Genomic DNA, 24,714 nt, shown 5'->3' with positions numbered 1-24,714 from the left:
TTAGTAGAAATCTCACCCCACCAGTTGTGACAAATGTAAATGCCTCTAGACATTGTCAAATGTCCTTTGGGGTGAGGACAAAATAGCCCCTAGGTTGATAGCTACTGGTGTAGAGCAGGGTGTATTCCTGTATGCTTTCTGGACATGGGACAGTTCACCTAGAGATTAGGAAATTGGTCTAAATAAATACAGTCATTTGCAATTGTGAGTTCCAATGATTTAGGAAAACTTCAGACCTCCTAGAGTTTTTCAAAGCCCATGTGAGACACTATAAGTGACTTTGAGCTGTTTTGCATTGATTCAAAAATTACAATAAATTTAAAATACATATTCCTTGCTATAATTTATGGGTTTTCTTTAATAACTGGAACTTAGAATACTATGCTTTTCATTAAGGCCTGGGAGGACCGTTTGATTCGAATACAAGAAACAACTGATGAATGGTTAAAAGTACAAGCTCATTGGCTGTACTTGGAGCCCATTTTTTGTTCTGAGGATATCATGCAACAGATGCCAGAAGAAGGGCGTCAGTTTCAGACAGTAGACAGACACTGGAGGGATATCATGAAGTTGTGTACAAAAGATCCAAAGGTGAAGTGTTTGTTTTCTCTGTTTCAAATAAAGGGGAATCTTTATTTTTGGCTACTACAGAAAGCATTTGGCTTTTTTTCCAAGTACAAAAATAAAACCTGCTCATTGTATACAAACTGAAAAGCTCAGAAAAATATAAGAAAGCATAGATAATTTTACTTTTCAATTCATAAGATACACTACTCATAACTCTTTAATATGTATAGTGGAGCTGCTTCAAACATTCATTTAACTCACTGGCTTCTCCTATGTATACTCAGTAATCCCTCTTATAAAAATAAATAGTAAAATAAAATAAAGTGAAGAAAGCAAGAGGGTGGGAGAGACAGAGACAGAGAGAGACTGAATACAAACGAATGAGTAGTGCATGTGATTCACCTGAGTTTCTACTCAATGACTCTATATGCTTGGGGGTGATGGGAAAAAAGAGTCAGCAATTCTCTCAGTTGGTCTCACTTGCTATGTGTCTCTCCTAGTGAGTATAGCACCTTGTTGAGTGTGATTTTAATGTTGAAAGACAAACCATGTATTTTTCATACACATAGTATACAAAGTTCATAGATATATATATATCCACTTTTTAATCTGTTATTCAACTTAAGAAATAACGATTTATTTCAATGCTGGATGAAAAAGTAGCTGTGCTGGGGACTTCCCTGGTGGCACAGTGTTTAAGAATCTGCCTGCCAATGCAGGGGACACGGGTTGGATCCCTGGTCCAGGAAGATCCCATATGCTGCAAAGCAGTTAAGCCCGTACACCACAACTACTCAGCCTGCACTCTAGAGCCTGCAAGCCACAACTACCGAGGCCCATGCGCCTAGAGCCTGAGTTCCACAACAAGAGAATCTTCTGCTCGCCACCCATGCACAGCAACGAAGACCCAATGCGGCCAAAAAGAAAAGAAAAAAAAAAGAAAAAGAAAAACTAGCTGTGCTGAACTGTTGAGAGTCAATAGTACTGAAATTTATGAGTTTCAAGGATTTCCCTTACATGTTGACTTTAAAACCTTTGTAAGACATTATTTCTTATAGAACAGAAGTCAGCAGTTTTTTCCTGCAAAGGGCCACATGGTAAATATTTTAGGCTTTGTGAGACGTACAGTGTTTTTTGTAACTACTCAATTCTGCTGTTGTTGTAGTAAGAAAGCAGCCAAAGACAATATGTAACTGAATGGATGTGTCCATGCTACATCAAAACTGTTTATGGACAACTGACATTTTCATGTACCATGAAATGTTATTCTTCCTTTAATTTTTGAACCTTTTAAAAGTGTAAAAATAATTCTTAGCTTGACAGCCATGTAAAAACTGGCAGCACGCAGAAGCAAGAAGACCTACAATCCTGCAGCCTGTGGAACAAAAACCACATTCACAGAAAGATAGACAAGATGAAAAGGCAGAAGGGCTATGTAACAGATGAAGGAACAAGATAAAACCCCAGAAAAACAACTAAATGAAGTGGAGATAGGCAATCTTCCAGAAAAAGAGTTCCGAATAATGATACTGAAGATGATCCAGGACCTTGGAAAAAGAATGGAGGCAAAGATCGAGAAGATGCAAGAAATGTTTAACAAAGATCTAGAAGAATTAAAGAACAAAGAAACAGAGATGAACAATACAACAACTGAAATGAAAACTACACTAGAAGGAATCAATAACAGAATAACTGAGGCAGAAGAACGGATAAGTGACCTGGAAGACAGAATGGTGGAATTCACTGCTGCAGAACAGAATAAAGAAGAAAGAATGAAAAGAAATGAAGACAGCCTAAGAGACCTCTGGGACAACATTAAATGCAACAACATTCACATTATAGGGGTCCCAGAGAGAGAAGAGAGAAAGGACCCGAGAAAATATTTGAAGAGATTATAGTCGAAAACTTCCCTAACATGGGAAAGGAAATAGCCACCCAAGTCCAGGAAGCACAGAGAGTCCCATACAGGATAAACCTAAGGAGAAACACGCCGAGACACATAGTAATCAAATTGGCAAAAAATAAAGGCAAAGAAAAATTATTGAAAGCAGCAAGGGAAAAATGACAAATAACATACAAGGGAACTCCCATAAGGTTAACAGCTGATTTCTCAGCAGAAGCTCTACAAGCCAGAAGGGAGTGGCATGATATACTTAAAGTGATGAAAACGAAGAACCTACAACCAAGATTACTGTACCCAGCAAGGATCTCATTCAGATTCCATGGAGAAATCAATAGCTTTAGAGAGAAGCAAAAGCTAAGAGAATTCAGCACCACCAAACCAGCTCTACAACAAATGCTAAAGGAACATCTTTAAGTGGAAAACACAAGAGAAGGAAAGGACCTACAAAAACAAACCCAAAAAATTAAGAAAATGGTAATAGGAACATACATATCAATAATTACCTTAAATGTGAATGGATTAAATGCTCCAACCAAAACATACAGGCTTCTTGAATGGATACAAAAACAAGACCCATATATATGCTGTCTACAAGAGACCCACTTCAGACCTAGGGACACATACAGACTGAAAGCGAGGGGATGGAAAAAGAAATTCCATGCAAATGGAAATCGAAAGCTGGAGTAGCAATACTCATATCAGATAAAATAGACTTTAAAATAAAGAATGTTACAAGAGACAAGGAAGGACACTACATAATGATCAAGGGATCAATCCAAGAAGAAGATATAACAATTATAAATATATATGCACCCAACATAGGAGCACCCCAATACATAAGGCAACTGCCTACAGCTCTAAAAGAGGAAATCAACAGTAACACAATAATAGTGGGGGACTATAATACCTCACTTAGACCAATGGACAGATCATCCAAGCAGAAAATTAATAAGGAAACACAAGCTTTAAATGACACAATAGACCAGATAGATTGAATTGATATTTATAGGACATTCCATCTAAAAACAGCAGGTTACACTTTCTTCTCAAGTGCGCATGGAACATTCTCCAGGATAGATCACATCTTGGGTCACAAATCAAGCCTCAATAAATTTAAGAAAATTGAAATCATACCAAGCATCTTTCCTGACCACAACGCTATGAGTTTAGAAATCAATGACATGGAAAAAAATGAAAAGAACGCAGACATATGGAGGCTAAACAATATGTTACTAAATAACCAAGAGATCACTAAAGAAATCAAAGAGGACATCAAAAAATACCTAGAGGGCTTCCCTGGTGGCACAGTGGTTGAGAGTCCGCCTGCCAATGTAGGGGACACGGGTTTGTGCCCTGGTCCGGGAGGATCCCACATGCTGTGGAGCGGCTGGGTCCGTGAGCCATGGCTGCTGAGCCTGCGTGACCAGAGCTCCGCAACAGGAGAGGCTGCAACAGTGAGAGGCCCACGTTCCTCAAAACAAACAAACAAACAAACAAAAAACCTAGGGACAAATGACAATGAAAACATGACGATCCAAAACCTATGGGATGCAGCAAAAGCAGTTCTAAGAGGGAAGTTTATAGCTATACAAGCCTACATCAAGAAACAAGAAAAATCTCAAATAAGCAATCTAACCTTACACCTAAAGGGACTAGAGAAAGGCCAAACAAAACCCAAAGTTAGCAGAAGGAAAGAAATCATAACGATCAGAGCAGAAATAAATGAAATAGAAACAAAGCAATAGCAAAAGTCAATAAAACTAAAAGCTGGTTCTTTGAGAAGGTAAACAAAATTGATAAACCATTAGCCAGACTCATCAAGAAAAAGAGGGAGAGGAATCAAATCAATAAAATTAGAAATGAAAAAGGAAAAGTTACAACAGACACCGCATAAATACAAAGCATCCTAAGAGACTACTACAAGCAACTCTATGCCAATAAAATGGACAACCTGGAAGAAATGGACAAATTTTTAGAAAGGTATAACCTTCCATGAATGAACCAGGAAGAAACAGAAAATATGAACAGACCAATCACAAGTAATGAAATTGAAACTGTGATTAAAAATCTTCCAACAAGGTCTTCCCTGGTGGCGCAGTGGTTGAGAGTCTGCCTGCTGATGCAGGGGACATGGGTTCGTTCCTCGGTCTTGGAAGATCCCACATGCCACGGAGCGGCTGGGCCCGTGAGCTGTGGCCGCTGAGCCTGTGCGTCTGGAGCCTGTGCTCTGCAACGGGAGAGGCCACAACAGTGAGAGGCCCATGTACCGCAAAAAAAAATAAAAATAAAAAAATCTTCCAACAAACAGAAGTCCAGGACCAGATGGCTTCACAGGTGAATTCTATCGAACATTTAGAGAAGAGCTAACACCCATCCTTCTCAAACTCTTCCAAAAAATTGCAGAGGAAGGAAAACACCCAAACTCATTCTATGAGGCCACCATCACCCTGATACCAAAACCAGACAAAGATACTACAAAAAAAGAAAATTACAGACCAATATCACTGATGAATATAGATGCAAAAATCCTGAACAAAATACTCACAAACAGAATCCAACAACACATTAAAAGGCTCATACACCATGATCAAGTGGGATTTATCCCAGAGATTCAAGGATTCTTCAATATACACAAATCAATCAATGTGATGCATCATATTAACAAACTGAAGAATAAAAACCATATGATCATCTCAATAGATGCAGAAAAAGCTTTTCACAAAATTCAACACCCATTTATGATAAAAAGTCTCCAGAAAGTGGGCATAGAGGGAACCTATGTCAACAAAATAAAGACCATATACGACAAACCTGCAGCAAACATCACTCTCAATGGTGAAAAACTGAAAGTATTTCCTCTAAGATCAGGAACAAGACAAGGATATCCACTCTCACCACTATTATTCAACATAGTTTTGGAAGTCCTAGCCACAGCAATCAAAGAAGAAAAAGAAATAATACGAATACAAATTGGAAAAGAAGAAGTAAAACTGTCACTGTTTGCAGATGACATGATACTATACATAGAGAATCCTAAAGATGTCATCAGAAAACTACTAGAGCTAATCAGTGAATCTGATAAAGTTGCAGGATACAAAATTAATGCACAGAAATCTCTTGCGTTCCTATACACTAACAACAAAAGATCAGAAAGAGAAATTAAGGAAATACTCCCATTTACCATTGCAACAAAAAGAATAAGATACCTAGGAATAAACCTACCTAGGGAGACAAAAGACCTGTATGCAGAAAACTATAAGACACTGATGAAAGAAATTAAAGATGATACCAACAGAAGGAGAGATATACCATGTTCTTGGATTGGAAGAATCAATATTGTGAAAACGACTATACTACTCTAAGCAATCTACAGATTCAATGCAATCACTATCAAATTAGCAATGGCATCTTTTACAGAACTAGAACAAAAAATCTTAAAATTTGTATGGAGACACAAAAGACCCCGAATAGCCAAAGCAGTCTTGAGGGAAAAAAACGGAGCTGGAGGAATCAGACTCCTTGACTTCAGACTATACAACAAAGCTACAGTAATCAAGACAATATAGTACTGGCACAAAAACAGAAATATAGATCAATGGAACAGGATAGAAAGCCCAGAGATAAACCCACGCACCTGTGGTCAACTAATCTATGACAAAGGAGGCAAGGATATACCATGGAGAGAAGACAATCTCTTCAATAAGTGATGCTGGGAAAACTGGACAGCTACATGTAAAAGCATGAAATTAGAACACTCCCTAACACCATACACCAAAATAAACTCAAAATGGGTTAGAGACCTAAATGTAAGACCGGGTACTATAAAACTCTTAGAGGAAAACATAGGAAGAACACTTTTTGACATAAATCACAGCAAGATATTTTTTGATCCACCTCCTAGAGTAATGGAAATAAAAACAAAAATAAACACATGGGACCTAACGAAACTTAAAAGCTTTTGCACAGCAAAGGAAACCATAAACAAGACGAAAAGACAACCCTCAGAATGGGAGAAAATATTTGCAAACGAATCAATGGACAAAGGATTACTCTCCAAAATATATAAACAGCTCATGCAGCTCAATATTAAAAAAAAAACAAACAACCCAATCCCAAAATGGGCAGAAAACCTAAATAGACACTTCTCCATAGAAGACACACAGATGGTCAAGAAGCACATGAAAAGCTGCTCAACATCACTAATTATTAGAGAAATACAAATCAAAACTACAATGAGGTATCACCTCATAGCAGTTAGAATGGGCATCATCAGAAAATCTACAAACAACAAATGCTGGAGAGGGTGTGGAGAAAATGGAACCCTCTTGCACTGTTGGTGGGAATGTAAATTGATACAGCCACTATGGAGAACGGTATGGAGGTTCCTTAAAAACTAAAAATAGAATTACCATATGATGCAGCAACCCCACTACTGGGCATATACCCAGAGAAAACCATAATTCAAAAAAACACATGCACCCCAATGTTCATCACAGCACTATTCACAATAGCCAGGACATGGAAGCAACCTAAATGCCCATAGACAGATGAATGGATAAAGAAGATGTGGTACATATATACAATGGAATATTACTCAGCCATAAAAGGAACAAAATTGGGTGATTTGTAGAGACGTGGATGCATCTAGAGACTGTCATACAGAGTGAAGGAAGGCAGAAAGAGAAAAACAAATATCATATATTAACGCATATATGTGGAACCTAGAAAATGGTAGAGATGAACCGGTTTGCAGAGCAGAAATTGTGACACAGATGTAGGGAACAAACATATGGACACCAAGTGGGGAAAGTGGTGGGGGGTAGGGGTGGGGGTGGATGAATTGGGAGATTGGGATTGACATGTATGTGCTGATGTGTATAAAATGGATGACTGATAATAAATAAATAAATAAACATAAAAAAAGCAGTGGCAGCACAGTGTATACAGATATCAAAGCATCAAGTTATATGTCTTAAATATATACAATTTTTATTTGTCAATTGTACCTCATAAAAGCTGAAAAACAACAGCAACAAAAAAGAAACTGGTAGCAGACTGGATTTAGCTCATGGGATGTAGTTTGCCAACTCATACCATAGATTGTTTATAGTTGACAGTTGTTAATGCAAAAATTAAATCACACACCAACCTAGCAGACTCTTTCCACATCAATCAAAACAATATAGGAGAAATGAAAGTATGCATGACAATCATAATTTCTCATTTATAACTAGCATCTTTGGATAAGAATATTTGTGATTTATTGAATTCTAATAGTTTCACATAAAAAAATTTCCTGACAATTTTCATAAACCTTTTGACACCTTAACATTTTTGACATTTTAATGTTTAGGTCTTATCATAATATCTGATATATAAGTGCTGACCTGAACGAATTGGTCTCTTTTAGGTTCTTGCTGTTACTTCTTTAACAGGTTTACTGGAAAAACTGCAGAACTGCAATGAACTTTTGGAGAAAATTATGAAAGGCCTTAATGCATATCTTGAAAAAAAACGACTTTTCTTCCCTCGGTATGATAGATAATCAATTGTGCTATAATTAAAGCATTTTCTGCTGTGTGATGAATTATAACTAAAACTTTTGTATTTGCATGTTTTCCCTAGTTTTTTCTTCTTATCTAATGATGAAATGTTAGAAATTTTGTCAGAGACCAAAGATCCACTTAGAGTTCAGCCTCATTTAAAAAAATGCTTTGAGGGCATCACTAAATTGGAGTTCCTTCCCAATTTGGACATTCAAGCCATGTATAGCTCTGAAGGTGAGCGAGTGGAGCTGATTGCACTTATTTCCACGTCTGCAGCACGAGGTGCTGTGGAAAAGTGGCTCATTCAAGTAGAAGATTTGATGCTCCAGAGTATTCATGATGTGATCGCTGCAGCCAGGCTGGTATGTTTCCTAGGATTTAATGTATATCCTATATTCTGTAAATGCTTTCTTTTAGGAGGTTTTGAATGGGTACCAGTAAATGAACACTTAAGGTCTTACTATTTTAAGCCATTTATTATTTTCTTTACTCTTTGTTCCTAACATTATTATTAAAATAATAATAGTAGGGCTTCCCTGGTAGCGCAGTGGTTGAGAGTCCGCCTGCCGATGCAGGGGATATGGGTTCGTGCCCCGGTCTGGGAAGATCCCACATGCCGCGGAGAGGCTGGGCCCGTGAGCCATGGCCGCTGGGCCTGTGCGTCCGGAGCCTGTGCTCCACAATGGGAGAGGCCACAACAGTGAGGGGCCCGCGTACAGCAAAAAAAAAAAAATAATAATAATAATAATAATAATAGTAGTAAGAATTGATAATAATATGTGATTAAGTGCTACAAAAGAAAAAAGGTGTTATGAGAAAGAATAATAAGGTGTATATAATTTAGAATGGGGGAGGTGGGTTGCTAGTGATAGGCTCTTAGAGAAAGTAAAATTGAAACTGAGACCCAAAGGATAAGTAGGAATTAACCAGATAAATAGCAAATGGGAGAGGACCTAAGTATCCTGTGTAAAGCCTCTGAGATAAGAAGGAACCTCAGACATGGGTGTTAAATGCATGACCTAGTTTACTTATTGCTACTTACACTCAAACGATTACTTAAAAACTCAACATGAGATGAACCAACATTAACGGAGGATCTATAATATTTGAGAGAAATATAACAAGTAGGCACTACATGTACCTCACTTTTGCTAACTCAATTAACCTAATCTTGAATGATATACTTCAGTATATTTCTTCCTTTAGGATCACAAAGGAACAGTTGTGTAGTAAAAATGTCATTTAAAAAGGCTTTGCAGCCTTATATCCAGCAACTCACTTTATATGAGTGAGGAATCCTTTTTCCTTCACCAAGAGCCCTATGAGAATCATCTTCTTGCAGTGGCTATTCTGTTCAGCTTCAATGTTCCTGCAGATAAATCTTGACTTTTTCTCTCCTTTTTTCTATTTATGATTCCAAACAAACTAAAACACATAGGAAAGAATCAACATTGTCCATGAAAGTATTTCCTTAATCCATATAGAAATTTACCTTCTATGTACCTAGCAATGGCTCATCAATTCTTTGAAACTCAGCCTTCTTTGAAACTTAGGTTAATTTGTCATTTGCATTTATCTATAAATATTGCTAATAAAATGCATTTTAATAATAGACATTTATATCCTTATGTTTAATATTCTTATATCTAAGGTAGTGTCATTGTATTAAAAATATAGTTTCCAGGGAATTCCCTGGCAGTCCAGTGGTTAGGACTTGGTGCTTTCACTGCTGTGGCCCGGGTTCAGTCCTTGGTTGGGGAACCAAGATCCCGCAAGCTGAGCTGCATGGCCAATTAAAAAAAAAAAAAAAAAATATATATATATATATATATATATATATATATATATATATAAAGTTTCCTTTAGTATCTACTCTTCATACTTTGTTCTGCAGTTGTTTTTTTTCAGTTTTTAATTTGGATCTGCTATTATCATTTACTTTTGAAACAAGTTATTTTTAAAAAGACTACCCCCCTAATAAATCTATTTAAGTGCATTTTGAACATAAAAATGTTAGAAGAAATGAAAGTATACTTTGAACTCAAAAGCATAGATTGTTCAATTGTATATAAATGAACAAATATATTATTGTTTAAATTATATATGCTGGTCATACAAGGGTTTTTTTTTTTTTTTTTTTTTTTTATTTATGGCTGTGTTGGGTCTTCGTTTCTGTGCGAGGGCTTTCTCTAGTTGCGGCAAGCGGGGGCCACTCTTCATCGCGGTGCGCGGGCCTCTCACTATTGCGGCCTGTCTTGTTGCGGAGCACACACTCCAGATGCGCAGGCTCAGTAGTTGTGGCTCACGGGCCTAGTTGCTCTGCGGCATGTGAGATCTTCCCAGACCAGGGCTCGAACCCGTGTCCCCTGCATTGGCAGGCAGATTCTCAACCACTGCGCCACCAGGGAAGCCCCATACAAGTTTTTAGAAAAGCTATGGATAAATAATACAAGGGTTCTAGCTACTAGGTCAGTTTTCTACTAGATGGCAGTCTTCTTTTCAATTAAATTTTGGTATCAATATACATAACCTATTAGACTGATTTATTTTTTACTTTAATAAACCCTCATATTTCATTATAATAGAAGTAATATGTATTCTATGTAGAAAATTGACAACTCCCCACAGCAAGGAAACCTAAAATTCCTATTGAAAATAATTTCCAGAAGAATCAATAATCAAATCCTTCCAAAGATAACTGATTATTAACATATTGGTGCTCATCTTTCCATTCTTTTATAAATAAGTATTTCAAAAATATGATTTGTAAAAAATTTTCAGGTCTTTTAAATAGTCATCTAAAATTTTTCATGACTACATTCTAGCCTACAAATGTACCAAATATTGCACTTCTTTATTGTTAAACATTAAGCTTTTTTCCCCTTTTGTAAACTTTTAAAGTTAGAAATGCATTTTAATTACTCAGGCTTATCCAGAATCTGCAAGAAGAGACTGGGTTCGAGAGTGGCCTGGCCAAGTTGTACTTTGTGTTTCTCAAATGTTCTGGACCTCTGAGACACAGGAAGTTATAAGTAGTGGGACAGAGGTAAATCATTACCTTAAATAACATTCTTTTAAAATAACTTTCTTTTCTACATGCTATGTTTTTTTAGTTAGCTTATCTATTATTTGCAAAGGTAACCTTCCCCCCAATTTCTACATGTAGCATTAAAATTGTACAATTATTTAAAAACTTGTTCTTAATTTTTCTTATGCTTAGACAAAAATCACTCTATTCGAGAACTCATTTCTATATTGAGCTATATTATGATGTCAGAATTGTTAAAGAGTAAATGTATGAAATACATGTTTTAGCTACTATATAACATTAGTTTAATTGCTTTTTTATTTTGTAGGGATTAAAGAAGTACTATAAGGAACTTCAGAATCAACTAAATGATATTGTAGAGCTGGTAAGAGGAAAACTGTCGAAGCAGACCAGGATTACTCTGGGGGCTTTGGTTACTATTGATGTCCATGCTAGAGATGTGGTTATGGACATGATTGATATGGGTATGTGACTCTTTTTAATTTTAAAAATAAGATATAGATAGCTTTTAGAAACAAGGACTTACACTGTATGTCTTTTTCTCTCTCAACAGAATTTATTTTATATGATCTTTTCCATAAGTTAGAAAACATGAATTATTTTAATATTTGCTGTTGTAAAGATTATAAAATACTTATTTTTCTAATTATTTCCATTTCAGGATTATCTGTCTTGTTTTACTTTATTCCGTTTAGGTGTCTCACATGATACAGATTTCCAGTGGCTTGCTCAGCTTCGATATTATTGGGAATATGACAACGCTCGAGTTAGTATCATTAATTGCAACGTAAAATATGCTTATGAATACCTTGGTAACTCACCTCGACTTGTCATTACTCCTCTAACTGACAGATGTTACAGAACATTGGTATGTGTTTAAATTATTTTAATTCACACATTAAAGATTCCTTTTTGGTTTGGTGTCATATTTTCTTTTCTAAATTTAACATGGCTATCCTCATTTTATTCTCTTATCTGTATAGTTGAATACAGCTATCCCTTCCTAATCCCAAATTCCCTTTATGTGAAGTTATAGTAGTGAATATTTACTTCTGCGTGCTCTTGTAGAATACAAGAGTGTGTGAATTCTAATGTTTGAAAATCGTGAGTCACTCCCATTGGGGATAATTAGAAAAACGAAGGTACTGGAGATTTAAAGAAGAAACCAGAGCTTCAGAAAGTGGTATCAGTTTTTGCAGTGGAGCTCTGGGAGAGATGACAAGAAGATGAAGGAAGCACATTTGGGCCTTAGAACTCCAAGTTAGTTTTGTTGAATAGGAGAGGGAGAGCTGAAATGTAGGCAGGTGGTACTGAGGGCTGTGCTTGTTGGGAAACTATGGAAGATAAAGCCATGACTACAGAAAACAACAACAACAACAAAGTGAAACCCTGGGAATTGCGTTGTCAGATAAAATACAGGACTTTCAGGTAAATTTGAATCTCAAATAAACAATGAATGATTTGTTAGTAGAAATATGTCCTAATTATTACATGGGGCATACTTATACTAGCAAATTATTCATTGTTTATCTGATTTTCAAATTTAACTGGGCATCCTGTATTTTTATTTGCTAAATCTGGCAACCCTACCTGGGAATTGAGGAGATGCATCAAGAAACACCAATCCACCTGTGCTGAGTAAGTAAATTAAAGTGTCTGAATTTTCTGGAAGCAGAAATGAAATGGGGATTATTGGGCAAATGATTTTCTAGGGAATGCTCTCAGTAAAAACCCATAAGGAAATGAGGAAAGCAGGCGGGAAAGCTAAGCAAAGATGTGGTTTTGATGGATGTATGGCCTTAGCCTGATCTCATGGGGAATGTTGGAGCATGAATGGCATCTCAGGGGTACTTCACTTTAAGGCAAAGGGGTCTAGCTTTTCTATCCTTTTATTATCATTGGCTATGGTTCACTCCTGGGGCTAGGGTGGGGTGTGTGTGTGGGGGTGTGTGAGTAAGCTTTCAGGTGTTTGTGGATAAGGGAGCTCCTATTAATTGAGGGCAAATCTCAGGAGAAAAGGACAGTTGTGAGCTATTTGTAGATGACTGACAGCAATTGGAAGGATGGATGCAATGACCAGTAAAAGAATCTGAGTAAGGTTCTAGTGCATCTATGATAAAAAGTTTCACCAAATCCTCTTTCTCAGGAAGCTACCTGAAGGCTAGACCACATCTATCTTGTTCTCTATTCTAGTGATTGACAAGTACATAAGTTACTCCCTAAATGTTTGTTGAGTAAATGAATCTCAAGCTTCTGTGTCCTCAGACCTCACTGAAATCAGCTGTGAATATTTGTAAGGTGGACGCTAAGGACTTTGAGTTATATAATCAAAATCACATTAAACACTTGTATACAACACTAAACATTGAAAGTCTCCTATTATATTTACTATCCATAATAAAGGGAACACATTTGTAAGCATTTTTTGGAAATTATAAAGAAGGGAAAGACTGAGGTTTCCAGCAATCAAGTTAATGGACATTAACAGTATAGCGTTTACTATAAATTTAAGATGGGTAAAATATCATTGATATTGCCTTTATTTAATGAGCTCTCTATTGTTTTATTTTAGTAAATGTGAAAATATTTAAGATTTTCATAGGTCTATCTATTAATTTTTTAAATACTTAATTTTTTTAGAGCAGTTTTAGGCTCACAGCAAAATTAAGCAGAAGGAACAGAGCATTCCCATATACCCCTTGCCTCCCCAAATGTACAGTCTTGGTCCTTTAACCCTATTTTATCTAAAAGGAGTTAAGTTTCACAAACTCTCATAGCAGTTTTCATGAAACAAACTTCATGGAGAGAGTTGACTGTAACTTGTATACATATAAAAATCTCCAGCCATTTTTCTAGTCACTGTGGGGACCCAGAAAGAATTCAGATACTGCTGATGTTACTCTAAAGGAGCTTAAGGACGTGGACTTTCCTGGTGGCGCAGTGGCTAAGACTCTGTGCTCCCAATGCAGGGGGTCTGGGTTCAATCCCTGGCCAGGCAACTAGATTCCACATGCATGCCGCAACTAACAGTTCTCATGCCACAACTAAGGAGCCCACATGCAGCAACTAAGACCTGGCACAACCAAATAAATAAATAAATATTTTAAAAATTTATTTAAAAAATAAAGGAGCTTAAGTACTAATTGAGAGGGAAAAAATGTACATAGTTAACTGTAATGTGAGTGTTGCTGAACCAAATGAACCAGGTTCATTTGTCTGACTCTCTGCAGTAAGCCAAATGCTGAAACGCTGAGGTTTGCAGCAGAGAAAGTGCTTATTCACAAAGCAGCCAAGCAAGGAGATAGGAAAACAACTCAAATATGCCTCTCTGAAGGCAAAGGGCTCAGGATATCTATGGGATAAAGCTGAGGTGTGGGGAGCTTGGGGAAATGTAATTGAAAACAAGAAAAAGGTGAGGCAATCGTTGCTCTGCGCATATGCACCCAAGCCATAGGCTTTTTCATGGGAGGAAAGCTCAGAAAGTAGCCTAGTTAGCATGCTCTGAGGGTGGAGTTTTTGGCCTCTGACATCAAAATGTCACCGAGCTGACCCTTGCCCATGCCCAGATGGAGGGTCGGTGGTCTTAACCGTCTTAATCAGCTCAAGCTTGATTTGACACAGTAGACTCCAAATATGTAAAAAAGCAACTTGGGCAAACATCCAAATGCCCAGGCTACAGGACGCTTGGAGGATACGCCAGCTTTCATAAAAACAATGCAAGTGAGTCCAACCAGCGAAGGTAGGTCACAGTTTACCATTTATCAGTGGGTAACTGATAACTACTCTGGGTTTCACAAGGTTGAAAGTGATACTACTGGTTAGAGAAGTACAGAACAATGCTATGGGGATGGAGAAAATGAAGAACATACCAAGAGTGGAATGCAACAGCGAGGGTGAATCAGAGACAAAATTATATAGTAGGTCATCAGTTTATTTTCCCACTGATGGGCCCCCATTTATGACCCTCACTTTTAGGTGTTTTCTCTCTTCGCAGCTAGCCATAGAGGTTGTCATCATTGATCTCTACAACCATCTCCATAACCACTACTTTTTAAAATTTTATATTATTTTATTTTATAGGAGATGGAGCAATCTGCTCTCTCTCTTTTTTTTTTTTTTTAATGGTTTATTCATTCATCTCTGGGTGCATTAGGTCCTCGTCGCTGTGTGCGGGCTCTCTCCAGCTGCAGTGAGCAGGGGCCACTCCCCGCCGCGGTGTGCAGGCTCCTCCCTGCGGTGGCCCCTCCGGGGGCTCTAGTTGTGGCCCACGGGTCTAGTCGCTCCGCGGCATGTGGGATCTTCCCGGACCAGGGCTCGAACCCGTGTCCCCTGCATTGGCAGGCAGATTCTTAACCATTGCGCCACCAGGGAAGTCCCTCCATAACCACTTCTAATTAAACTTTTCTGACCAAATGTTAACACTTCAAGGCTGGATTCTCTTTGTTTTTAAAGGCAAATGGGATACACTTGAAGTATTAGAAAATAAAGAGACTTTGATACAGTTTCACTTTTTTTTTTTAGATCCTTAAAACTGCTTTTTCTTTGTGCAGCTAGAAGATTGAGTGCTAAAAATTAACTGAATGATGTACTTGTATTACTGCCTCTCTGAAGCTACAAATAAGACTAAATCCACTTTATAAGCAATTGTCCTATTATAGGTTTTTTGTTTGTTTTCAGTTAAGCATGGATTTCTTTTCACGTTTATTTTTCTTTTCAGATAGGTGCCTTCTATTTAAACCTTGGAGGAGCTCCAGAAGGGCCAGCAGGCACAGGAAAAACTGAAACCACCAAGGACTTGGCTAAAGCTCTTGCTGTACAGTGTGTGGTATTCAACTGTTCAGATGGGCTAGATTATCTAGCAATGGGAAAGGTAAAGTTACATATTAAATGTTACAAATTTACAGCTAGGCCAAACTGGATAAACTGAAGCAAACTTGTTTAAAACACTGAATGTGGTTTAAGCATTACTTGACCTTTTTTTTTTTTTTTAGGGGTAAAGACGTTTTTATCCTTGGGGCTTTTATTAACTGTCACTTTTGACTTAAAAAGGTTAAATTTTTGTTTTAACAAATGATGCCCTTTCCTATGAAAATCATCTCCTTTTTTTCTTGTCCTCAGTTTTTTAAAGGATTGGCTTCTTCTGGTGCTTGGGCTTGCTTTGATGAATTTAATCGAATTGAATTGGAAGTGCTGTCAGTGGTAGCTCAACAGATCCTTTGCATTCAGAGAGCCATTCAACAGAAGCTAGAAGTGTTTATTTTTGAAGGGACAGAACTTAAGCTCAATCCAAACTGTTTTGTAGCTATTACTATGAATCCTGGCTATGCAGGACGTTCTGAATTACCGGATAATCTTAAGGTAATATTTTTTTAAAGAGTGTAAATTTGGTAATCAAAAGTAACAGCATAATCTACTCAAAATGGTATAATTTTCTCACATGTATTTGTAATCTCCCTTTTACCTTTTCCATTTGCTATAAGGTAAACCTCTAAAAACTTTTTTAGATGTCTAAAAAAATACTAGAGTACATAAAACTGTTAAAGTGCTACTGAAAAAATTACAAAGTTAATGCAAATGTGCTGCACTGGGGGAATAAACTTGAATATCAACACATTATCTTTGGGTGCTTATGCTCAGCTTTAAAAATGGTTTCCTTTATGTAAATAATATATTTCATTTATTATATACTTCAGGTTCTTTTTAGAACAGTGGCTATGATGGTTCCAAATTATGCCCTCATAGCAGAAATCTCCCTCTACTCCTATGGATTTTTGAATGCAAAACCTCTGTCTGTGAAGATAGTAATGACCTACAGGCTCTGCTCAGAGCAGCTCTCATCACAATTTCATTATGACTATGGAATGCGAGCAGTAAAAGCAGTTTTAGTGGCTGCTGGAAACCTAAAACTAAAATTTCCAAATGAAAATGAAGATGTACTTGTAAGTATTAAATCTACACATTGTGAAAGTATCTGTAGAAAGATAACTTTTTCAGCAAGTTTGATCATGAACTATAGATAGGCTGATAAGAGAGTTGTTGCTTTGAGCCTTTTTACATGGGGTTGAAATGATAGTTTTGAGGTTCTGTTTTTCATTATACTTTGTATGAATCCAAGGACCATTAGGTTTGATAAGTGTAGTATTGGCTTTTTAGTATGGGGATTCCATGGAACAATGTAAAAGAAACTTTGACTTTGGTGGGGTGGGGGTGAGAGAAGGGCAAATACTGGCAATTAACTTATCTTGCACTTTTTGGATGGTTTTAGCTTCTTCGATCAATTAAAGATGTAAATGAACCAAAGTTTTTATCACATGATATACCCTTATTTAATGGAATAACTAGTGACTTATTTCCTGGTGTTAAACTTCCTGAAGCTGACTATCATGTAAGTAAACCTGTGAGAATGACTTGTTCTGCAAATAAATTCATTTGGTGACTCAATAGTTTTCCAAGTTTTATTAAATGAGTGACTTATTCTGTTTGGAGGATAAACCCCTATTTTGGCCACTTTAATTAATGAGGAAGAGTAAATTTTAGTACCTTATGTTATATGATAGTAGGGTTAACAAGATTCAGGTCAAAGATAATGTTTATTGTAAGAGAATACATATTTTATTTCCTATCTTGTGCTTTATAATATTTACTACTATGTATACTATAATACTATTATATACCTCCGCAGGTAGAAAAGATGATAAACTGAAAGTGGTAAAACATCCTATCATTTTTTTGTACAGCAAAGTGATTCAGTTATATATATATATTTCAGATTATTTTCCATTGTAGGTTATTACAAGATATTGAATATAGTTCCCTGTGTTATACAGTAAATCCTTGTTGCTTATCTATTTTATGTATAGGAATTTGTATCTGTTAATTCCAAACTCCTAATTTATCCCTTCCCCATCACTTTCCCCTTTGGTAACCATAAGTTTGTTTTCTGTGTCTGTGAGTCTGTTTCTGTTGTGCATATAGATTCATTTGTATTGTTTTTTAGATTACATATGTGAGTGTTATCATATAATATTTGTATTTCTCTGTCTTACTTCACTTAGTATGATATTTCTAGGTCCATCCATCTTGCTGTGAATGTTAGCCTTCTTTTTTTTTTTAATCTTCAAATTCAAATACTACTATACATCCTATGGCAGGATCAGAATAAGGTGATTCTAGGCTGTTTTCCAATACCAACAGCTAATTCTGTGATTCTCTAGACACCCACTGGGTGTTCAAAAATTCAATTCAATTCTGACACTAACTGCCTAGAGTTAGTATCAGTCCTACAAGACTGCCTCTCACTTCATACAGAAGTCTCAAGTCCTGGGCCACCTGTACTTCTGACTGACGGGCTATAAACCAGGGGTTTCTCTGACCCCTCTCCACCCAGGTTTAATAGTTTGCTAGAACAGCCCACAGAACTCAGGAACACAATTTACTTCTGCTTACCAGTTTATTATAAAGGATACAACTCAGGAACAACCAAATGGAAGAAATGTATAGAGCGTGGTATGGGCAGGTGGCAGTGTGGAACTTCCGTGCCCTTTCAGGGAGAGTCACCCTCCCTGTACCGGAAGCTCTTGAATCTCCTTGTTCAAGAATTTTTATAGAGTTCAGTAATCAGCCCCTTCTTCTCCAAAGGTTGGTAGGGCTGAAAGTTCCAACCCTCTAATCACTGCATCTTTTTGGTGACCAGCCCAATCCTGAAGCTATCAAGGTTCCCACAACAAGTCACCTCATTAGCATAAACTCAGGTGTTATTGAAAAGGGCTCTTTATGAATAACAAAAGATACTCCTATCACTCAGAAAATTCCAAGAGTTTTAGGAGCTCTGTGCCAGGAACCGGGGACAAAGACTATATATTTTAGTATTATACTACAGGTGATTATCAAGATGATTCAAAATATGCTAATATGATTTTTTAAATCAAAATGAAAATACATAATTTTAATATTCTCTTGGAGAACTCTTGTACTCCTATGGATATAGCAAATAATTTCATGGATTCATAGAATCCAGTTTGAAAAACACTACTAGGAGTCAGTGCTGGGAGGTGTGTGGCTGAGCAACTGTGTATGCCTGCAACTGAGCTGCAGGGGAGCCAGGGTCATAGAAAAAAAAAATACTACAAGCATACCTCATTTTGTCACGCTTTGCAGATGCTGTGTTTTTTACAAATTGAAGATTTTTGGCAACCCTGTGTCAAGCAAGTCTATCAGTGCCATTTTCCCAATATTTGCTCCCTTCTTGTCTCTGTGTCACATTTTGGTAATTCTTGAAATTTTGAAAATTTTCCATTATTATTATATCTGTTATGGTGATCTGTGATCAGTGATCTTTGATGTTACTGCTATGACTCACTGAAGGCTCAGGTGATGGTTAGCATTTTTTTAGCAAAAAATTATTTTTAGTTAAGATATGTGCATTGTTTTTTAGACATAATGCTATTGCACACTTAATAGACTGAGCAGGGGTCCGCAACCCCTGGGCCTTGGACTGATATTGGTCCATGGCCTCTGGGCTGAACAGCAGGAGGTGAGCAAGCCAGGGAAACTTCATCTACCGCTCCCCAGCGCTCACATTACCACATTACCACCTGAACTATCCCCTCCACAACGCCACGCCCGTCTGTGGAAAAATTGTCTTCCATAAAACCAGTCCCTGGTGCCAAAAAGGTTGGGGACCACTGGACTACAGGATAGTGTAAACATAACTTTTATATGCACTGGGAAACCAAAAAATTTGTGTGACTTGCTTTCTTGAGACATTTACTTTATTGCAGTGATCTGAACCAAATCCACAATATCTCTGAGGTGTATGCCTGTACTAAATATAATATCTTGCTTTTTAATATGTACCGTATTACTTTGTTTTTCATCTACTGACTTCTTTTGGGTTTCAGGTAATGTTTATTACTTCATTAATCTTCTCTGTTGGCTTTTTAATTTTACCTCAGTGGTCACTCACAGATTGCAATACACATCCTTGATTTATGACAGTTTACCTCAAGTTTGTATTCTAAACCATTTCAGCCACAATATAAGAATTTTAAATGGTATAATTCCATTATCCACTCATCTCTGCCCATTGTACTGTTGTCACGTATTTTACTTCTACATATGTTATAAACTCCACATTTTTTGCTTTAGGTATTAGTATTTGAAAAAAAAGTATATTTACCCTTTCTAGTGTTTTTTAATTCCTTCCAGCACATATGTGCTTTAAACTGGGATCTTTTCCCTTCAAATTTAAGAACTTTCTTCAGTATTTATTGTGTACATGTTTAGTCTTCTGACAACAAATTCTCTCAGTTTTTGTTTTGAAATATCTTTATTTAGACTTCATTTTTTGAAGAATATTTTCACTACGTATAGAAGTCTAGATTGGCAGGAGTCTCCCCACCGCCATCATTTTAAAGATGTTGTTCCATTAATTCTTGGCTTTCATTGTTATGCTTAGAAGTCAGGAATTTTTCTTATGTATATTTCCCTGAATGTAATATGTTTTTCCCCCTCTGGCTGTTTGAAATATTTTCTTTCTTTCCTTGCTTGACTATGTGCCTAGTGTTGTTTGCTTTTTACATATCCTACGTGGGATTTGCTGCACTTCTTGAATCTGTGTATTGCTTTCTCCAGAAAATTCTCAGTAATTATGTTTTAAAATATTTCTTCTACCCTATTTTCTCTCCCCTGTCCTTCTGGGGCTCCAGTTACATGAATGTTAGAACACTTTATGTCATCTCACATGTCTCTTATGCTCTGTTTTTGCTTTTTGATTTTTATTATCTGTACTTTAGTTTGGATAATTTTATTGACCTGTCCTTAAGATTAATGATCCTTTCTTTGGCTTTGTTCATTCTGCTGTTAAACCTATCCAATGAATTCTTTTCTTTTTTTTGGCGGGGGGGAGTACTGCACCATGCAGCATGTGGGATCTTAGTTCCCTGACAATGGATCGAACCCTTGCCCCCTGCAATGGAAGCACAGAGTCTTAACCATTGGACCACCAGGGAAGTCCCTATACAATGATTTATTTATTTATTTAAATAGATCTGTATTGGAGTATAATTGCTTCACAATACTGTGTTAGTTTCTGTTGCACAACAAAGCGAATCAGCCATATGCATACACATGTCCCCATATCCCCTCCCTCTTGAACCTCCCTCCCAGCTTCCCTATCCCACCCCTCTAGGTTATCTCAAAGCACCAAGCCCATCTCCCTGTGTTATGCTGCTGCTTCCCACCAGCCAACTATTTTACATTTGGTAGTGTATATATGTCGATGCTACTCTCATTTTGCCCCAGCTTCCCCCTCCCACCCCATGTCCTCAAGTCCATTCTCTATGTCTACCTCTTCATTCCTGCCCTACAACTAGGTTCATCAGTATCTTTTTTTTTTTTTTAGCATCCATATATATGTGTTAGTGTATGGTATTTGTTTTTTACTTTCTGACTTCACTCTGTATGACAGACTCTAGGTCCATCCACCTCACTACAAATAACTCAGTTTCGTTTACTTTTATGGCTGAGTGATATTCCATTATATATATGTGCCACATCTTCTTTATCCATTCATCTGTCAATGGATATTTAGGTTGGTTCCATGTCCTGGCTATTGTAAAAAGTGCTGCAGTGAACATTGTGGTATATTCACTTCAGCACATAATTCTTTTTGAATTATGGTTTTCTCAGGGTATATGCCCAGTAGTGGAATTGCTGGGTCATATGGTAGTTCTATTTTTAGTTTTTTGTGGAACCTCCGTACTGTTTTCCATAGTGGTTGTATCAATTTACATTCCCACCAACAGTGCAAGAGGGTTCCCTTTTCCCACACCCTTTCTAGGTTTTTTGGCAATGGCCATTCTGACCGGCATGAGGTGATACCTCATTGTAGTTTTGATTTGCATTTCTCTAATAATTAGTGATGTTGAGCATCATTTCATGTGCCTCTTGGCCATCTGTATGTCTTCCTTAGCGAAATGTCTACTTAGGTCTTCTGCCCAATTTTTAAGTGGATTGTTTGTTTTATTGATATCGAGCTCCATGAGCTGTTTGTATATTTTGGACATTAATCCTTTGTCTGTTGTTTCATTTGCAAATATTTTCTCCCAGTCTGAGGGTTATCTTTTGGTCTTGTTTATGGTTTCCTTTGCTGTGCAAAAGGTTTTAAGTCCCATTTGTTTATTTTTGTTTTTATTTCTGTTATTCCAGGAGGTGGGTCAAAAAAGATCTTGCTGTGGTTTATGTCAAAAAGTGTTTTTCCTGTTTTCCTCTAAGAGTTTTATAGTGTCTGGCCTTACATTAAAGTCTTTAATCCATTTGGAGTTTATTTTTGTGTATGGTATTAGGGAGTGTTCTAATTTCATTCTTTTACATGTAGCTGTCCAGTTTTCCCAGCACCACTTATTGAAGAGGCTGTCTTTTCTCCATTGTATGTTCTTGCCTCCTTTGTCATAAATCAGGTGCCCATATGTGCGTGGGTTTATCTCTGGGCTTTCTATCTTGTACCATTGACCTATATTTCTGTTTTTGTGCCAATACTGTACTGTCTTGATTACGGTAGCTTTGTGGTATAGTTTAAAGTCGGGGAGACTAATTCCTCCAACTCCATTTTTCTTTCTCAAGATTGCTTTGGCTATTTGGGGTCTTTTGTGTTTCCATACGAAATGTAAAATATTTTGTTCTAATTCTGTGAAGAATGCCATTGGTAGTTTGATAGGGATTGCATTTAATCTGTAGATTACTTTGGGTAGTATAGTCATTTTCACAATACTGATTCTTCCAATCCAAGAACATGGTATATTTCTCCATCTGTTAATGTCATCTTTGATTTCTTTCATCAGTGTTTTATAGTTTTCTGAGTACAGGTCTTTTGCCTCCTTAGGCAGGTTTATTCCTCGGTATTTTATTCTTTCTTGTTGCAGTGGTCAATGGGAGTGTTTCCTTAATTTCTCTTTCTGATTTTTCATTGTTGGTGTATAGGAATGCCAGAGATTTCTGTGCATTAATTTTGTACCCTGCAACCTCACCAAATTCATTTATTAGTTGTAATAGTTTTCTGGTGGCATCTTTAGGATTATCTATGTGTAGTATCATGTCATCATCAAACAGAGACAGTCTTACTTCTTCTTTTCCAATTTGTATTCCTTTTGTTTCTTTTTCTTCTCTGATTGCTGTGGCTAGAACTTCCAAAACTATGTTGAATAAGAGTGGCAAGAGTGGACATCCTTGTCTAGTTCCTGATCTTAGAGGAAATGCTTTCAGTTTTTCACCATTGAGTATGATGCTTGCTGTGGGTTTGTCATATATGGCATTTATTATGTTGAGGTAGGTTCCCCCTATGCCCATTTTCTGGAGAGTTTTTTTTATCATAAATGGATGTTGAATTTTGTCAAAAGCTTTTTCTGCATCTATTGAGATGATCATTTGGCTTTATTCCTTAATTTGTTAATGTGGTGTATCACATTGACTGATTTGCATATATTGAAAAATCCTTGCATCCCTGGAATAAATCCCACTTGATCATGGTGTATGATCCTTTTAATGTGACGTTGGATTTTGTTTGCTAGTATTTTGTTCAGGATTTTTGCATCTATGTTCATCAGTGGTATTAGTCTCTAATTTTCTTTTTTTGTGATATCTTTTTCTGGTTTTGGTAGCAGGGTGATGGTGGCTTCATAGAATGAATTTGGGAGTGTTTCTCCCTCTGCAATTTTTTGGAAGAGTTTCAGAAGGATCGGTGTTAGCTCTTCTCTAAATGTTTGATAGAATTCACCTGTGAAGACATCCGGTCCTGGACTTTTGTTTGTTGTAAGATTTTTAATTATGGTTTCAATTTCATTACTTGTGATAGGTCTGTTTATATTTTCTAATTCTTCCTGGTTCAGTCTTGGAAAATTGTAGCTTTCCAAGAGTTTGTCCATTTCTTAGTGGCTGTCCATTTTATTGGCATATAGTTGTTTGTAGTAGTCTTTTATAATCCTTTGTATTTCTGCAGTGTCAATTGTGATTTCTCCCTTTTCATTTCTAATTTTATTGATTTGTGTCCTCTCCCTTTTTTTCTTAATGAGTCTGGCTAAGGGTTTATCAATTTTGTTTATCTTCTTAAAGAACCAGCTTTTAGTTTTATTGATGTTTGCTATTGTTTTCTTCATTTCTATTTCATTTATTTATGCCCTGATCTTTATGATGTCTTTCCTTCTACTGACTTTGGGTTTTCTTTTTTCTTCTTTCTCTTGTTGTCTTAAGTGTAGGGTTAAATTGTTTATTTGAGATTTTTCTTGTTTCTTGAGATGAGATTGAATTACTATAAACTTCCCTCTTAGAACTGCTTTTGCTGCATCCCATAGATCTTGGGTCATCATGTTTTCGTTGTCATTTGTCTCTTTTTGATTTCCTCTTTGATTTCTTCCATGATCTCTTGGTTATTTAGTAGTGCACTGTTTAGCCTCCATGTATTTGTGCTTTTTACAGTTTTTTTCCTGTAATTGATTTCCAATCTCATAGCGTTGTGGTCAGAAAAGATGCTTGATACAATTTCAGTTTTCTTAAATTTTCTGAGCCTTGATTTTTGACCTAAGATGTGATCTGTCCTGGAGAATGTTCCATTTGTACTTGAGAAGAAAGTGTATTTGGCCAATTTTAGGTGGAAT

The 24,714-nt window shown here is 36.8% G+C and overlaps 1 protein-coding gene across 1 annotated transcript in view; it reads left to right on the top strand.

Moving 5' to 3' along the window:
* Positions 1 to 24,714, top strand: part of DNAH12 (dynein axonemal heavy chain 12) — a 222,826-nt gene that overhangs the window by 86,150 nt on the left and 111,962 nt on the right. The window contains exons 20-29 of the mRNA XM_060111265.1: positions 397 to 591; positions 7,881 to 8,002; positions 8,096 to 8,378; positions 10,943 to 11,062; positions 11,373 to 11,529; positions 11,761 to 11,933; positions 15,783 to 15,935; positions 16,184 to 16,423; positions 16,759 to 17,004; positions 17,331 to 17,450. Of these exons, the coding sequence (XP_059967248.1) occupies positions 397 to 591; positions 7,881 to 8,002; positions 8,096 to 8,378; positions 10,943 to 11,062; positions 11,373 to 11,529; positions 11,761 to 11,933; positions 15,783 to 15,935; positions 16,184 to 16,423; positions 16,759 to 17,004; positions 17,331 to 17,450 (1,809 nt within the window). The remainder of the gene's footprint in view (positions 1 to 396; positions 592 to 7,880; positions 8,003 to 8,095; positions 8,379 to 10,942; positions 11,063 to 11,372; positions 11,530 to 11,760; positions 11,934 to 15,782; positions 15,936 to 16,183; positions 16,424 to 16,758; positions 17,005 to 17,330; positions 17,451 to 24,714) is intronic.

Source organism: Mesoplodon densirostris, chromosome 10 (assembly GCF_025265405.1).
Source record: "Mesoplodon densirostris isolate mMesDen1 chromosome 10, mMesDen1 primary haplotype, whole genome shotgun sequence".
NCBI lineage: Eukaryota > Metazoa > Chordata > Mammalia > Artiodactyla > Ziphiidae > Mesoplodon > Mesoplodon densirostris.
This window is presented reverse-complemented; position numbering and strand designations above follow the sequence as displayed.